Source organism: Cherax quadricarinatus, chromosome 24 (genome assembly GCF_038502225.1).
Source record: "Cherax quadricarinatus isolate ZL_2023a chromosome 24, ASM3850222v1, whole genome shotgun sequence".
Classification (NCBI taxonomy): Eukaryota; Metazoa; Arthropoda; class Malacostraca; order Decapoda; family Parastacidae; genus Cherax; species Cherax quadricarinatus.
The window spans coordinates 42241928-42259951 of NC_091315.1; the positions used below are offsets into that span (position 1 = coordinate 42241928).

The 18024-nt window shown below is 38.3% G+C and overlaps 1 protein-coding gene across 3 annotated transcripts in view; it reads left to right on the forward strand.

Annotated features, from left to right (window-relative positions):
* The first annotated feature begins 653 nt into the window (after positions 1-653).
* Positions 654-18024, forward strand: part of LOC128690957 (importin-4-like) — a 178687-nt gene continuing 161316 nt past the window's right edge. Inside the window, exon 1 of one of the 3 annotated variants that reach the window (XM_070088448.1) lies at positions 654-811. In XM_070088448.1, the coding sequence (XP_069944549.1) occupies positions 725-811 (87 nt within the window). In that variant the 5' untranslated portion in view covers positions 654-724. The remainder of the gene's footprint in view (positions 812-18024) is intronic. The other 2 variants (XM_070088447.1, XM_070088446.1) reach the window with 2 other exon arrangements.

The window sequence follows — 18024 nt, forward strand, 5'->3', positions numbered from 1 at the left end:
TATTAATATAAATTATAATTTATACTAATATAATTTGTAATGTATTAGAAATAGTTTGACTTCATGGGGTGGGGGGATTATTCTTGGTTAAATCTACAAAATACACCATATATGTGTGTGCTATTAGCATGTGTTAAGTAAGTTTATCTAGGCACAGGTACATTATTATTATTATAATCAAGGGGGAAGCGCTAAACCCGGAGGATTATACAGCGCCCGGGGATGGGGTGATGTGGAAGGCATTCAGGCTTAATTCGGGGAACTGGAGCACAGATCCAATTCCCTAAATCAAGAGCCCCTCACCAACATCAAGGAACCTTCCTTGAGGGGAGGCACAGGTACAAATAAATACAATCATACTTAGTGTAAATTAACCATACCCCCGGCCGGGATTGAACCCGTGGTCATAGAGTCTCAAAACTCCAGCCCGTTTGTTTGCAATCGTGTCATTACGATTTCTTGAGTCGAGTAGTGTAAATTACCTAGGTTAACCCAAAGAAAGTAAGCCAAAATGACTTAGTCCCGTTGGTGGTCCTTGTGTTACACCAAGAGCACTCACTGTACGGAATATCTAAATAAAAAGTTTGTGAGTTATTAAGTTTTATATATTTTATTTATGTTTGAATATGGCGGGTGGTTGTAGGCTGGGAGTGTTGTGAGCAGCAGGAACAGCAGCAGCAGCAGCAGCACACAACAGCAGGAGCAGTAGTGGCAGCAGCGTCACATGTCACACACTACCACCGCCATGACCAACACGCTCAACGATATACTAAACAAGCTTCTTGTGCCTGACAATGCCGTCATACAGGAGGTAAGTGTGCTGGGGCAGCCCTAGAGAGTTGCTGGGGTGGTGTAGGCAGTACCAGGCAGAGGTGACAAGGCTCTGAAGGGGAAGATGAAGCACAGGGTTGAAGGAGGGAGGTGCGGCCACCGGGGCGGTGTGTTGTCTGGCTGCTTGACGTGGTGATGATGGTGCCTCCACCACGTGTGGACATGCCCACGTGTGATGCTTCTCCCGGCGCTTATGTGGGATGGGAGACGAGGAGCAAACACCATGTGGGGATAAATGGGTGATGAGGTGTGAACACCCTTCGAGTTGTACTAGAGGCTTGCCGGAGTTGGCAGCATATTGTGGGTGCGGACGGTGGACCTGTGTGGGATGGACTACTGGATGAGGTGTTGCATGGGTGGTGGGGTGTGGCTGAGATGGCTATAATGTGATTGCATTGGGTGCGGCTGAATAGGATGGAATGTGGTTACATGGGGTGTGGCTCAGCTGGGTGGAATGTGGCTGCATGGGGTGTGGCTCAGCTGGGTGGAATGTGGCTGCATGGGATGTGGCTGCATGGGGTGTGGCTGCATGGGGTGTGACAGCTGGATGGGGGTGAGTGGGACTGGGTAAGTCAATTAATTTAGGTACGATTACACACATTTAAGTGATTACAATTATCATACATAATAATGTGTAAATTACCTAGGATAACCCCCCCCCCCCCCAAAAAAAAAGTGTGAATGGTTTACACTGAGGTCTTTGAAATACCTTTTAAGCAGCCTAGTAATAAGATAGAAACTATTTATGATTATAACCATAAAAAATTAAAACCAAGAAGCTCAGCCGTATCAGAATGTTAGAATCAACAAGGTACAATAGGAATAAAGTGAACTTGGTAGTTTACATAGAGAAAATCAGCTTAATATAATAAGTGCACAAATGTTAACTAAACAAGAAATCACTTTCCTCCCTTTCTGTAGCTTAATTAGGAACCTTTTAGTTCTTTTCCAGAAGTGGCTCATGCTAAGACTGCCCTTCACCTGTTCAGGCAATTGGTTCTGCTCATTGATTGCTGTATAATGAAAGGCGTTCAAGGTCTGACCACCTACTGTAGATACTACAAAATTATGTTCACTTCCCTATACTGGTTTGGTTTCTAATCTTGACAAAATTAACAGTGAGGTATTCTAGGCACTGCTTGTGAGCAATTTTATAGACATTAATTAACTTCACTTGCTTTACTATGTCTTCAACATTCAGATTACCCAGTTGTAATTCATCCTGGCCTATATGCTTTCTTGGACCAAGGTCCAGGATGAATCTTGCCATTTTGTTCTGTGTGATTTTGTAGTCATAAAGTTTTTTTTTTTAAACAGAGCACCATGAAGAATAAGAAGTCTACATGACATTATATGAGAGCTAGGCATAGGGTCCTACAAGCCTTAGTAGGTAGACACTATGCCTGTCTATAGAGGAACTTTTTATTTATTTATTTATTTATTTAGTAATTTAAGCATACATACAGAGGTACAAAAAATACAGGTAAAAGCAGCATGCCAAAGCCACTTATATGCATAGCATTACGGGCTGGCTTAAAATTAACTTAAGATTAACTAAGCAATGATGAAATCAGTGATAAAACATTATTGTAAACAGATAACTATAAAGCACAAATGAGTATTACAAAGACAGGTCATATGGTTGCATGCATTGCTGTACATTCAGTTGAATGGAGTATTCTGTTAGGTAGTGTATTTAAAAAAAAATAACAAAGTTAGATTGGGTTCTAGGTTTAACATTTGTGTGATATAATTGTGAGTAACATATAGGATATACAATTTATAAGGTTCAGTTATTCAGTATTTATTTGGTTTTGAGTGAGTAAGTGATCTTTGAGAAGAGACTTGAATTTATAAACAGGTAGTGTTTCTTTTATATTTACAGGTAATGAATTCCAGATTTTAGGGCCTTTTATGTGCATTGAGTTTTTGCATAGCGTGAGATGGACACGAGGAACATCAAAGAGTGATCTGTGCCTTGTGTTATGGTCATGTGTTCTGTTGAGGTTGGCAAGATGTTTGAGGGGAGGGTTAATATCAGAGTTAAGTGTTCTATGTATGTAATAGGTGCAATAATAAGTATGGATGTTTTGTATGGTGAGTAGGTTGAGTGTTTTGAATATTGGTGGAGTGTGCTGCCTGTAGTGAGAATTTGTTATCATTCTAACTGCAGCCTTTTGTTGGGTAATTAGTGGTCTGAGATGGTTAATTGTTGTTGAGCCCCATGCACAAATTCTATAGGTGAGATAGGGGTAAATAAGAGAGTGATAAAGGGCCAGGAGGGCTGACTGTGGAACATAGTACCGTATCTTCGATAGTATGCCTACAGTCTTGGAAATTTTCTTAGAAATTTGTTGTATATGTGTATGAAATTTGAGTCTATTATCAAGGTGGATTCCTAAGAATTTTCCCTCTGTTAGCTTTGTGATAGGTGATCTGTTTATCGTTATGTTAAGAGGTACATCTGTAGCTCTGTTACCAAACTGAATGAAGTAGGTTTTGTCAATGTTTAGTGTAAGTTTGTTAGTCCTCATCCAGGTAGATATTTTCTGTAATTCGGTGTTTACAGTATTGGCTAGCGTGACTGGGCTCGGGTGAGAGAAGACGTATGTAGTGTCATCTGCAAAAAGTGTGGGTTTGAGTAATTGCGAAGCATTTGGTAGGTCATTTATGTATAGGAGAAAGAGAAGAGGGCCAAGGACACTTCCCTGTGGGACACCAACTGTAATTGGTTGAGCGGAAGAGCTTGCCCCATTTGCATACACATATTGGCTTCTGTTGCTGAGGTATGACTTGAGGTAGTTGAGGGAGTGCCCTCTAATACCATAGTGTGACAATTTTACGTGGAGGAAGTCATGGTCAACTGTATCAAAAGCTTTACGTAAGTCATTGAAGATCCCCAGTGGGACTTCTTTTTTCTCTATTGCAGTGTATATATGTTCTAGCATGTGTATAATAGCATCATTAGTATTTTTATTAGGCCTGAATCCAAATTGGCAGGGGTTGAGAATGTTTTGGGAGATGAGGTAGTAGATTCGTTTATGAATTAATTTTTCGAAGATTTTTGAGAGAGGGTGTAAATTGGATATTGGCCTATAGTTATTCAACTCTGTTTGGTCTCCTCCTTTGTGGATCGGGGTGACCCTTGCTATTTTGAGAGCTGTAGGGAAGGTGGAGGATTCAATGGATTTGTTAAAGAGTGTTGCAATGATTGGTGATAGTACTTGTGACACTTTTTTGTATATAAAGGGTGGTAAGGTATTTAAATCTCCTGCCTTGTTTTTTAGTGTGTTGATAATAAGGGAGACTTCGTATGGGTTAGTCGGAGCTAGGAACAGTGTGTTCGGGTAGTTGCCAGTGAGTAGTCATTTGGTGGGGTATCTGAGCTTGGGATTTTATTGGCAAGGTTTTGTCCTATAGTGGAGAAGAAATCATTGAGTCTGTTTGCTGTTTCTGTTGGTGGGAGTTGGGGTTCATCTGATTTAGCTAATTTTGTTTCGCTATTTCGTGATATCTTTTTTGTTCCCAGAATTTCTGATAGGGTCTTCCAGGTCTTTTTTATATCACCTCGTAAGTTGGATAATCTGTTCTCATAATACAGTTTTTTTGCCCTTCTTATCAGGCTGGTTAGGATTGACGAGTAACATTTTGTTTGGTCTCTGGTTATGTGACCCATTCTGTACTGTTTTTCATATTGGTGTTTTGTATTTATGGATTTGAGAATGCTGGGTGTTAGCCAGGGACTGTTCAGTCTCTTAGCTGTCATCTGTTTAGTTTTTTTAGGGCAGTGCTTGTTATAGAGGTATTGGGTCTTTTTTAGAAAATTATTAAAACATTCGTCAATATCTGTATAGATTTCTAGCTCAGTGTGCCAGTCAATGTTTGTTACTGCTGTTGTGAAGTTATTAATGGCTGCCTCATTGTGAAGTCTGAAGGTGACTTTAGTAGTGTCTTGGGGTATTTTACCAAGAGTTGTTATGAGGAAAGTAGGGTAGTGGTCTGTGGTATTATCTGTAATTATGCCTGATTTTAACCCTTTCAGGGTCCAAGGCCAAAATCTGAAGTCACGCACCAGTGTCCAAGAATTTAAAAAAAAAAAAATTGTTATTTTTTCTTATGAAATCGTAGAGAATCTTTTTGTGAAGGTAATAAAACAAAAAGTACGAAATTTGGTGGAAAATTGACGAAATTATGCTCTCGTGAATTTTGATGTGTCAGCGATATTTACGAATCGGCGATTTTGCCGACTTTGACTCCCATTTTAGGCCAATTACATTATTCCAATCAACCAAATTCTTAGCTATTTCACTAGTATTACTTCTATTCTATCGATTGAGCACAAGAAATCGCCAAGTCAATTGTTTCAACTACAAAATAAAGTGATCGGAAATTGTTAATTTGGCCAATTTAACACAAAGTTCAAAATATTCCACTTTCAAAATAGGCTCCAGAATAAACAATGTAGGTATTCCTGGCACTAAACTAACATTTCCTCTGTTCATTAGTTACATTTTGAGGCTTTACAAATAAATTCCATTTTGATTTTTTATTCACATAATGAATTTTTATTCACACCAAAAAATAGAAGATTTACTGTTATGCAATACTGTAATAATTGTATAAATATCATCACCATATTTGCGAATGTATATTAGACCCACCAGCTGACGTGTATTAGATGTGTGAGGTCGTTTGTTTACTCTTGAATATCGGCAAAAATTTAACATTTCCGCTACTTTGAGCTCAGTTTCAAGCCATTTCCAGTGCTAAAACCAATCAAAATCATCTCTATTTCTGTAATATGTCTTCCATTCTATCAAATGAGACCAAGAAATCGCAAATACAACTATAAAAAACATACGAAAAAACACTGCAAAGTCACTGTTTTAATCGAAAAATCATGATTTCAGTTTTTTTCCTCTCATTATACACAGTGTGCTGCAGGATCTGTTTTATGTGGTGCACACATACCACATAGATGTATTCTCTCATATCTAGGCCCAAATGTACCACTCACAGTTTATCAGAGTGAGCTGAGCTCATGGCGTAGATCTACGGTTTGGACACTCGCCGTAAAGCCGTAGATCTACGGGACGGACCCTGAAAGGGTTAAAGGGGATATGGTGTTGGTCCAGATGTGGTCAAGTAGGGAAACACCAGTCTCCGTAACTCTTGTAGGTTTTGTTACTGTTGGTAGCAACATGCAGTTACTCATTGTGTTTGTGAATTCAGTAACGTGTGGGTCCTGGTCTTGCAGGAGATTTATATTGAAGTCACCTGAGAGTAGTAAGTGATCTTTGTTCATGCGTGCATCAGTTATCATACTTCCTAGGTTTTGACTAAATTGGCTAATGTTTGATTGTGGAACTCTGTAGATGTTTATCACTGTGAGAGGTTTTTGTAGGTATTTGGATTTGAATTTAGCTATTATATATTCCCCATGTTCATCCCTTGTGCAAGTATTAGTGATACATTCTAGTTGGTCTGAGTAGTATATAGCTGTGCCACCCCCTTGTTGGTCTGGCCTACAGTTGTGTATGGCTGTGTAACCAGGAATGGCATAGACATTTGTAGTATCAGGCTTTAGCCAGGTTTCAGTTAGTGTAATGATGGACATATTGGGATGCAAGGAATTTAGTAATGCTAGGAGGTCATCGTAATGCTTGCTTAAAGATCTGATATTGTAGTTAAAGATAGTTATGTTGTTGTTGTTGGCTCTGAGAAGTGCCTTTGATTGTTCTGCTGTGTAGTAGTTACAGTAACTGTTTGAATCATTTAAGTCATTAAATAAGAGGTTGGTATCAGGATCAATGCTTGTAATCGTAAGATTTGTAGTGAATCTATAGTTAGAATTAAGTATAAAACAAAGTAAATATTCTAAAGCTAAAAAAAATAGCACCTGAATTATTTAACAAATGTAAAAATAATGAGCTAAGGTAGTTTTTTAATGTTAAAATAAAGGAGACAATATAAAAGGATGACAAGAAACAGATGATTGCTGATGTTATGAATGAAAAGAAGTTGGATGTCCTGGCCCTAAGCGAAACAAAGCTGAAGGGGGTAGGAGAGTTTCAGTGGGGGGAAATAAATGGGATTAAATCTGGAGTATCTGAGAGAGTTAGAGCAAAGGAAGGGGTAGCAGTAATGTTAAATGATCAGTTATGGAAGGAGAAAAGAGAATATGAATGTGTAAATTCAAGAATTATGTGGATTAAAGTAAAGGTTGGATGCGAGAAGTGGGTCATAATAAGCGTGTATGCACCTGGAGAAGAGAGGAATGCAGAGGAGAGAGAGAGATTTTGGGAGATGTTAAGTGAATGTATAGGAGCCTTTGAACCAAGTGAGAGAGTAATTGTGGTAGGGGACTTGAATGCTAAAGTAGGAGAAACTTTTAGAGAGGGTGTGGTAGGTAAGTTTGGGGTGCCAGGTGTAAATGATAATGGGAGCCCTTTGATTGAACTTTGTATAGAAAGGGGTTTAGTTATAGGTAATACATATTTTAAGAAAAAGAGGATAAATAAGTATACACGATATGATGTAGGGCGAAATGACAGTAGTTTGTTGGATTATGTATTGGTAGATAAAAGACTGTTGAGTAGACTTCAGGATGTACATGTTTATAGAGGGGCCACAGATATATCAGATCACTTTCTAGTTGTAGCTACACTGAGAGTAAAAGGTAGATGGGATACAAGGAGAATAGAAGCATCAGGGAAGAGAGAGGTGAAGGTTTATAAACTAAAAGAGGAGGCAGTTAGGGTAAGATATAAACAGCTATTGGAGGATAGATGGGCTAATGAGAGCATAGGCAATGGGGTCGAAGAGGTATGGGGTAGGTTTAAAAATGTAGTGTTAGAGTGTTCAGCAGAAGTTTGTGGTTACAGGAAAGTGGGTGCAGGAGGGAAGAGGAGCGATTGGTGGAATGATGATGTAAAGAGAGTAGTAAGGGAGAAAAAGTTAGCATATGAGAAGTTTTTACAAAGTAGAAGTGATGCAAGGAGGGAAGAGTATATGGAGAAAAAGAGAGAAGTTAAGAGAGTGGTGAAGCAATGTAAAAAGAGAGCAAATGAGAGAGTGGGTGAGATGTTATCAACAAATTTTGTTGAAAATAAGAAAAAGTTTTGGAGTGAGATTAACAAGTTAAGAAAGCCTAGAGAACAAATGGATTTGTCAGTTAAAAATAGGAGAGGAGAGTTATTAAATGGAGAGTTAGAGGTATTGGGAAGATGGAAGGAATATTTTGAGGAATTGTTAAATGTTGATGAAGATAGGGAAGCTGTGATTTCGTGTATAGGGCAAGGAGGAATAACATCTTGTAGGAGTGAGGAAGAGCCAGTTGTGAGTGTGGGGGAAGTTCGTGAGGCAGTAGGTAAAATGAAAGGGGGTAAGGCAGCCGGGATTGATGGGATAAAGATAGAAATGTTAAAAGCAGGTGGGGATATAGTTTTGGAGTGGTTGGTGCAATTATTTAATAAATGTATGGAAGAAGGTAAGGTACCTAGGGATTGGCAGAGAGCATGCATAGTTCCTTTGTATAAAGGCAAAGGGGATAAAAGAGAGTGCAAAAATTATAGGGGGATAAGTCTGTTGAGTGTACCTGGTAAAGTGTATGGTAGAGTTATAATTGAAAGAATTAAGAGTAAGACGGAGAATAGGATAGCAGATGAACAAGGAGGCTTTAGGAAAGGTAGGGGGTGTGTGGACCAGGTGTTTACAGTGAAACATATAAGTGAACAGTATTTAGATAAGGCTAAAGAGGTCTTTGTGGCATTTATGGATTTGGAAAAGGCGTATGACAGGGTGGATAGGGGGGCAATGTGGCAGATGTTGCAAGTGTATGGTGTAGGAGGTAGGTTACTGAAAGCAGTGAAGAGTTTTTACGAGGATAGTGAGGCTCAAGTTAGAGTATGTAGGAAAGAGGGAAATTTTTTCCCAGTAAAAGTAGGCCTTAGACAAGGATGTGTGATGTCACCGTGGTTGTTTAATATATTTATAGATGGGGTTGTAAGAGAAGTAAATGCGAGGGTCTTGGCAAGAGGCGTGGAGTTAAAAGATAAAGAATCACACACAAAGTGGGAGTTGTCACAGCTGCTCTTTGCTGATGACACTGTGCTCTTGGGAGATTCTGAAGAGAAGTTGCAGAGATTGGTGGATGAATTTGGTAGGGTGTGCAAAAGAAGAAAATTAAAGGTGAATACAGGAAAGAGTAAGGTTATGAGGATAACAAAAAGATTAGGTGATGAAAGATTGAATATCAGATTGGAGGGAGAGAGTATGGAGGAGGTGAACGTATTCAGATATTTGGGAGTGGACGTGTCAGCAGATGGGTCTATGAAAGATGAGGTGAATCATAGAATTGATGAGGGAAAAAGAGTGAGTGGTGCACTTAGGAGTCTGTGGAGACAAAGAACTTTGTCCTTGGAGGCAAAGAGGGGAATGTATGAGAGTATAGTTTTACCAACGCTCTTATATGGGTGTGAAGCGTGGGTGATGAATGTTGCAGCGAGGAGAAGGCTGGAGGCAGTGGAGATGTCATGTCTGAGGGCAATGTGTGGTGTGAATATAATGCAGAGAATTCGTAGTTTGGAAGTTAGGAGGAGGTGCGGGATTACCAAAACTGTTGTCCAGAGGGCTGAGGAAGGGTTGTTGAGGTGGTTCGGACATGTAGAGAGAATGGAGCGAAACAGAATGACTTCAAGAGTGTATCAGTCTGTAGTGGAAGGAAGGCGGGGTAGGGGTCGGCCTAGGAAGGGTTGGAGGGAGGGGGTAAAGGAGGTTTTGTGTGCGAGGGGCTTGGACTTCCAGCAGGCATGCGTGAGCGTGTTTGATAGGAGTGAATGGAGACAAATGGTTTTTAATACTTGACGTGCTGTTGGAGTGTGAGCAAAGTAACATTTATGAAGGGATTCAGGGAAACCGGCAGGCCGGACTTGAGTCCTGGAGATGGGAAGTACAGTGCCTGCACTCTGAAGGAGGGGTGTTAATGTTGCAGTTTAAAAACTGTAGTGTAAAGCACCCTTCTGGCAAGACAGTGATGGAGTGAATGATGGTGAAAGTTTTTCTTTTTCGGGCCACCCTGCCTTGGTGGGAATCGGCCGGTGTGATAATAAAAAATAAAAAATATAAAAGGGACTAAAATAATCTGTGGTGAACAAATAAAGTGATGATCAAATAATGGAGCTTGGGAATATGATAGTAGGTAGTACTTTAAAGGTAATTCTTTAAAGTTAGAATTATAATGTAAAATTATAATATAAAAGGGACTAATATAAGTTGTGGTGAACAATAAAGTGGTAATCAAATAATTGCACTAAGGTCTAATATAATGACTTTTGTGGAGTCTATGTTTTGAGCTAGAATGAGCTATAGTACAACTAGATTTAATCTAATAATATAACAATACAAATTAAAAATAGCACTAGTCTCTCACTAGTAATTGCAATATGGTATAATATAATGAATTTGGTATTGACTATAGTACAACTGAGTTTAATCTAATAATATAAAAAAGGCACAAGACTCTCAATTGTAATTGCACTAAGGTGTTATATAAGTTGTTTACAAGAATTAGAGTATAACTAGATTTAAATTGACAAGATAAAATATACAAGTTAAGGTAGCAAAAGAATAAAAAAAGTAGAAAAAAAAAATATATGAGGTAGTTGGTACTAGTTAGCAAAAGATAGTTAAGGGCCTTGAACAATAATATAATTGAAATATACACTAATTGCACACACAATATAGTCACTAAGATATGAAAACAATCTTAGAGTAGGAATTATAATATAAACTTATAATATAAAAATACAAATTGAAATGGTACTTGCAATTGCACTAGAGTCTGGTATAGGTTGTTGACAAGATCAGGAGTATAACTAGATTTAAATTGTCAAAATATAATTCACAATTAAAGTACCAAAAGAATAATAGTAAAAAATAACAAGGGTAATGTCTTGGTTATAATATGATAGTAAGATGGTAGACAGGTACACAGGTACAAAGGATAATATAAAGGTTGGAGTTGAATATACAAACTTGAAAATTTGGCATTTGCATTTTTTTTTATTATGCTCATTATCAGTTTTCTTGACATACTTGGGTCAAAGGATTGGGTGGGGTGTAGCTGGGTTAATATAAAGTTTAGGGGTTAGAGTTAATAAGCAAGTCTATTTAGTTACATGTTGTATGCATAAGTACAATTATCATGCCCAGTGACATGTGCATATTACCTAGTATAATCCCCCCCCCCCTGAAAAAAAAGTCAGTGACTTATTTCTGTTGTGGTCTTGTAATATCTTCTTATTGATTTTGTAAACTCAAATATTATTAAGTGGGTTATGCAGTGGAGATTTAAACTTTGGGCCAATGGGAAGAAATAATTTTTTTTTGCACAAGGATGAGATGGCAAAAATGATCCCACCTCTAGTTACCTCCAGAGCATTAAAAAATTTAACATTTTTGTTGTGTATATTTTGTGTGATTCGTAAATCTTGATAGTACCTGCTCTACAGCACTAATAATGGTTTACTTCAAACTAGCAAATTGATTCTTAAATTTTTATAGAAGAGTAGAGTTAATATAATAAAGTTTACACCTTAATGGCAAAATTCAGCACAACATTTTGCCAATTCTCACATCATTCAGACTTGATATGCTATCTATTTTTTCAGTCTCCTTGTTGCCAGATGTATCTAGGCTTTTCTAATTTGCTTATTTGTGGTTAAATGCAGGTAGTATGTAGTTTTATAGGTTTGTGTAACCTATCCTAATCTAACCTAACATGTGTAACCTATCTTAACCTTGCAACAAGAAAATTTGCCTTTGTAAATATGCAATATGAATTTAAGATAGTGATGCAAGGAAATCAAGGTAATAAAATATACTTGGAGGGCATTCCGAGGGTCAATGCCCCCATGACCTGGTCCATGACCAGGCCTCATGGTGGATCAGCGGCTGGTCAGGTATTGACTTTAGGTGTCTGTCCACTTCCCTCTTGAAAACAGCTAGGGGTCTATTGGTAATATTCCTTAAGTATACTGTGAGGCAGTTGAACAGTCTGGAGCCACTGACACTGTGTTGTCTCTTAGCGTACTCATGGTGCCCCTGCTTTTCATTTGGGGGGATGTTGCACTACCTGCTGAGTCTTTTATTTTCGTAGGGAGTGATTTCGTTGTGTAGATTTGGGACTAGTCCCTCTAGGATTTTCCAAGTATATATTATCATGTCTTTCTAGCCTGCATTCATGGATCACAATCAAGGGCCTTCAATTATTCCCAGTAATTTAGGAGCTTTATGGTACTGATATGTGCAATAGAAGTTCCCTATACTATATTCTCCAGATCTGTAATTTTGCCTGCCTTGAAAGGGGCCATTAGTGTACAGCAGTATTGCAGCCTAGAGAGAAAGAGCGATTTGAAGAGAATCAAAATTTGCGTGTCACTCCTAGTTTTGAATGTTCTCATTATCTATCCTATCATTTTCCTAGCAGATGTGGTAGATACACTGTGATCTTTGAAAGTGAGTTTCTCTAACATTACTACTTCTAGGTCCTTCACCTTAGTTTTTTCACTCTATTGTATGATTGGAATTTGTTTTATTCTCTGAGACAGTTTTTATTTCCTCAAGTTTTCCATAGCCGAGTAATTAAAATTTATTTTCATTGAACTTCATATTTTATGATGCCAATTTAAAAACTTAGTTTATGTCTGCTTGGAGGTTTGCAGTGTCTTTGATGAATGTCACTGTCATGCAAATTCTGGTATCGTCAGCAAAGGAGGACGCAATGCTGTGGCTTACATCTGTCTGTCAGATATGAGGAAAAGGATGGGAGGAGAGTACAGTACCTTGTGGAACAGAGGTTTTTACTGTAGCCTCCTCTGACTTTACTCTGTTTACTATTCCCCTGTGTGTTCTATTTATTAGGAAGTTAGACCCTTCTACCAACTTTTCTTATTATTCCTTTATCATGCATTTTGTGTGCTATTACACTTATGATCACACTTGTCAAAGGCTTTCACAAAGTCTCTCTCTCTGTATGTACTACATCTGCACTTGTTCTCCAGTGCATCCAGGACCATGTCATAGTGATATAGTAGCTGTGAGAGGCAAGAGCAACCTGCTTTAAACCTATGCTGCACTGGGTTGTGCAGTTGACTGGTATCCAAGCAGTTGACAATCTTGCTTCTTTGAACCCTTTCAAAGATTTTTTATGATGTGGAACATTAGTGTAGTCAATCTAATTCTTTACACTTGCTTTACTGCCACCCTTGTGGAGTGGGGCTATATCTGTTGTTTTTAGTGACTATAGAGTGACTCTCCCGTGTCCATTCTCCTCCATAAAATAGTTAATGCATGTGATAAAATGCCTAAATTACTGGGAACGGTTTAAGTTTCTCGTCTTGTACTCCCTGGAAAACGGGCGGGAGAGATACACGAGTACGTATATACACTTGGAAAATCCTAGAGGGATTAATGCCAAATTTGCAAGTGAAAATCACTCCCTATGAAACAAAAAGATTCAGCAGGCAATGCAACATCCTTCCAATGAAAGCAGGGGTGCCACTAGCATGATAAAGAGATAACACAATAAGTGTCAGGGGCCCAAGACTGTACAACTGCCTCTCAGCATACATAAGGGGGATTGCCAATAGACCCCTGACTAACTTCAAGAAGGCTCTGGACAGGCACCTAAAGTCAGTATCTGATCAGCCAGGCTGTGGTTCGTACATTGGTTTACATGCAGCCAACAGTAACAGCCTGGTTGATCAGGCCCTGATCTACCATGAGGCCTGGTCACAGACCAGGCCGCTGGGGCATTGACCCCCGAAACCCTCTCCAGGTCCAGGTTTGACCAGCGTGAAAGGGGTTTCTTGCAGTTCTTGATGAACATGGAGTTCCAAGAGCCTGGGCCTGGGGCAGAGTGCATGGGCAGATCATTTATTGCTTTTTCAAAGTCCTATGTTGTTGGGAGTACGTATATGAGAAATTCTTGAACTGACCAAATTTTGAGTCTTGGTCATAAAAAATTAATTTTGATTGTCGACCCTTAGTCTGATTAACGGCTTACTAAACACCGAGTCATTTTGGGACTTCAGTGTCTCACTCATTTCTTTGCTATCATCAGTGTAAGTCCCATTTCATTTAAGCAGGGGCCTAATACTGAAAGTGGTCTTTGCCTCAGATTTGGCATAAGAAAACACAACTTGAGATAGGTTGCACCATACCATGAGCATCAGTTAGTGTGGAGGGTGAGGGGGGGGGGGGGTTCAGTGGGTTCCCTTCACTGCAGGCTGTTTTGACTTGTTCTTGGTGTCTTCATGAATCAGCAAGTGTGTGTATGGCCAAGGGATGTAAACAAATAAGCAATTGGGCAAAGTGTGGTTTATATCTTGTTACCTGTGGTTGCTTCTGGGGGTTACCTCCATGACCAGGGTTCCTGGTTGCTGTCATGATCAGTCAGGCTGTTGGTGCTTACCACCCATAATCAGACATGTACCAGAGCCTGGCTGATCAGGAACTGATTTTAGGAATTTGTTGTATTCTCTTTTGAAGGTAACTAGGGGGCCTGTTGTTAACCCCTTCAGGGTCCAAGGCCAAAATCTGAAGTGGTGCCCCAGTGTCCAAGAATTTTCCAAAAAAAAAATTTGTTATTTTTCTTATGAAATGGTAGAGAATCTTTTTGTGAAGGTAATAAAACAAAAAGTATGAAATTTGATGGAAAATTGACGAAATTATGCTCTTGCGAATTTTGATGTGTCAGCGATATTTACGAATCGGCGATTTTGCCGACTTCGACTCCCATTTTAGGCCAATTACATCATTCCAATCGACCAAATTCTTAGCTATTTCACTAGTATTACTTCTATTCTATCGATTGAGCACAAGAAATCGCTAAGTCAACTGTTTCAACTACAAAATAAAGTGATCGGAAATTGGTAATTTTGCCAATTTAACACAAAGTTCAAAATATTCCAATTTCAAAATAGCGTCCAGAATAAACAATGTAGGCATTCCTGGCACTAAACTAACATTTCCTCGGTTCATTAGTTACGTTTTGAGGCTTTACAAATAAATCCCATTTTGATTTTTTATTCACATAATGAATTTTTATTCACACCAAAAAATAGAAGATTTACTGTTATGCAATATTGTAATAATTGTATAAATATCATCACCATATTTGTGAATGTATATTAGATCCACCAGCTGGCGTGTATTAGACGTGTGAGGTCGTTTGTTTACTCTTGAACATCTGCAAAAATTTAACATTTCTGCTACTTTGAGCTCAGTTTCAAGCCATTTTCATTTCTAAAATCAATCAAAATCATCTCTATTTCTGTAATATGTCTTCCATTCTATCAAATGAGACCAAGAAATTGCAAATACAACTATAAAAAACATACGAAAAACACTGCAAAGTTGCTGTTTTAATCGAAAATCGTGGTTTCAGTTTTTTTTCTCTCATTATACACAGTGTGCTGCAGGATTTGTTTTATGTGGTGCACACATACCACATAGATGTATTCTCTCATATCTAGGCCCAAGTGTACCACTCACAGTTTATCAGAGTGAGCTGAGCTCATGACGTAGATCTACGGTTTGGACCCTGAGCGTAAAGCCGTAGATCTACGGGACGGACCCTGAAAGGGTTAATTACCCTTGTACATGAAGGGAGGGTGGTGAAGTTGACTCTTTGTATTAGTGGCTTGCAGAACCCTCTGTAAAAAAAAAAAAAATTTTTTTTTTATTTTTTGAAATATTTCTATACTGTATGTTGTTACTTGGCATGCACTAATCTGCAAATTACAAGAATATTAATTTAGATACAAATTCAAATTTTATTTCTTTGCGAAGGTTACATTGTGTGATTTACATTTTATAAAGTTTTCTTAAGTACAAAGAAAGCCACTAACATGCTGCTGAACCCTAATCTCTGTCTGTATGACTAATATTATGTCTAGGTCCTGGTCAGAACTCTGCAGTTCAGTATTTCTATTTTTAAAATATGTACAAGCAAGTTGTGTATCCTCTTACAAAAATAGTTATTACTTCAGTTATTATTTTGGGACATAGCAAGAATACTGTAATACATTCATACTCGACATTATTTTGGCACGAGGAGCACATTAACTGTATTGAGTCATGTAGTGTGTCTGGCCAATCACAGCTAACCTAAATAAAGATGTATCAAACATAAACAGAAGTGCCATTCCCATACCAACTGCTGACTTGTTAAAATATTTTGTTAGCTTTTAAGTAGGGTTAGACTGGGTTTCCTTGGGTTACATTTCTTATTATTTCCACAAAATATACCAGTATAAGTATCCATGGCATAACCCACCAATTATTTTAAGCACTAAGTTGTTTATCATGTACCAGTATGCCATAGCAATCAAAGTCCATTATGTACCAGTACGCATAATTCATGATGCCCTCAAATTTGACGAGTGGCAAATTTTGGCCTAGACATGGGACAGTGGGTGTGTTTGATTGGTGGGTATTTCTGGAGGATGTTCCAGGGGTCAATGCCCCTGCAGCCTGGTCCATGACCGGTATAAAAAATCCTTCCCCAGGCAGTGCATGGTGGGAGCAGCTAACCTCAGACCCTATGGGCATTTTTTTTTGTTTTGCAGTTTCTTATTGCCAATGTATATAGAATGCAATATATAAATAGAATGCAAGACACTAATTTAGAGAAGATTTTACTATGGGTAGTTCAGAAGTGGCCTGAACTAGGCCTCAAATAGGTGGAAATGATCAATTTTGGGCATTTATTGGGATGGCTTAAACCATGACCAAGCAATCTGCTATGGTTTATATGCCAAGAAGTAGAAAAATCTTTCTCTTGTGATGGATTCAAAGTGGTCATGTGTTACATAGGTGTCTAGGAATATGATTATTGAATAGCAGTGAGGGTGCTTTAGTGGCTGGAATGCTTAGTGTTTTCTTTTAGACTCTGCTTTTAAACTGTAATTTGTTGAAAATACATGTACATGTAGTGTAAAATTGGCCAGATTATGCTTGGTGCTTAAGAGGGTCTTTCTGATGGTGGTTGAATGGGTACCTTCTTGCAATGAATGATTAGTACATAGGCATACTAGAAAAATAGCTGGGAATTTGGGTTGGTTTGAGCACTGGAATTTAGCTAAAATGGGTCTCAAAGATGGTGAAATTATCACATAAAGTTCTCCTCTACCTTCAACTTCTCACATTTGTAATTCCATGAGTATCAAGCTGTATCAAATTTTTCATTTTTTTTTTTTTGTCATTACATTTGGTAAAAGACTCTACCATTTTAGAAGGGGGCATGAATGGTGTGGATAGCTTAAGGAATAAGAAATTGATAAACTTACTTACTATAACAGGCACTAGGACCTAAACTCTCATTGCATCTGTCTACAGTAGCATCTTTTTTGCCTTCCAGTGAAATTTAAATTTGACTAGTTTGTCATATGAAAAGGAGGTTATTATTGCAGTAGGATTTAGTTTTCATGTAATGCACAGTAGTACTGTATTATGTACTGCTTCTGTCTATGGAAGTGTTAATTGGAGCCTTTTTTTGTGGGTGTGGCCATGTTAACTCTTGCAATTTATAGAAATCTTAAGTGTGTAAAACTTAAGGTGTGAGGTGGTTACATGTGAGGAAACTTTCTTTTTATTATGGATATGTTTCAGTCCAGGATCTTATTCACTCCAAATATGAGTGGATAAAGTCCAAGGACTGAACATATTCATAATGAAATGCAAGTGTTTGCTTCTCTTTAACCCTTTCAGGGTCCGTCCCGTAGATCTACGGCTTTACGGTGAGTGTCCAAACCGTAGATCTACACCATGAGCTCAGCTCACTCTGATAAACTGTGAGTGGTACATTTGGGCCTAGATATGAGAGAATACATCTATGTGGTATGTGTGCACCACATAAAACAGATCCTGCAGCACACTGTGTATAATGAGAGAAAAAACTGAAATCATGATTTTTCGATTAAAACAGCGACTTTGCAGTGTTTTTTCATATGTTTTTTATAGTTGTATTTGCGATTTCTTGGTCTCATTTGATAGAATGGAAGACATATTACAGAAATAGAGATGATTTTGATTGGTTTTTGCACTGGAAATGGCTTGAAACTGAGCTCAAAGTAGCGGAAATGTTAAATTTTTGCCGATATTCAAGAGTAAACAAACGACCTCACACAT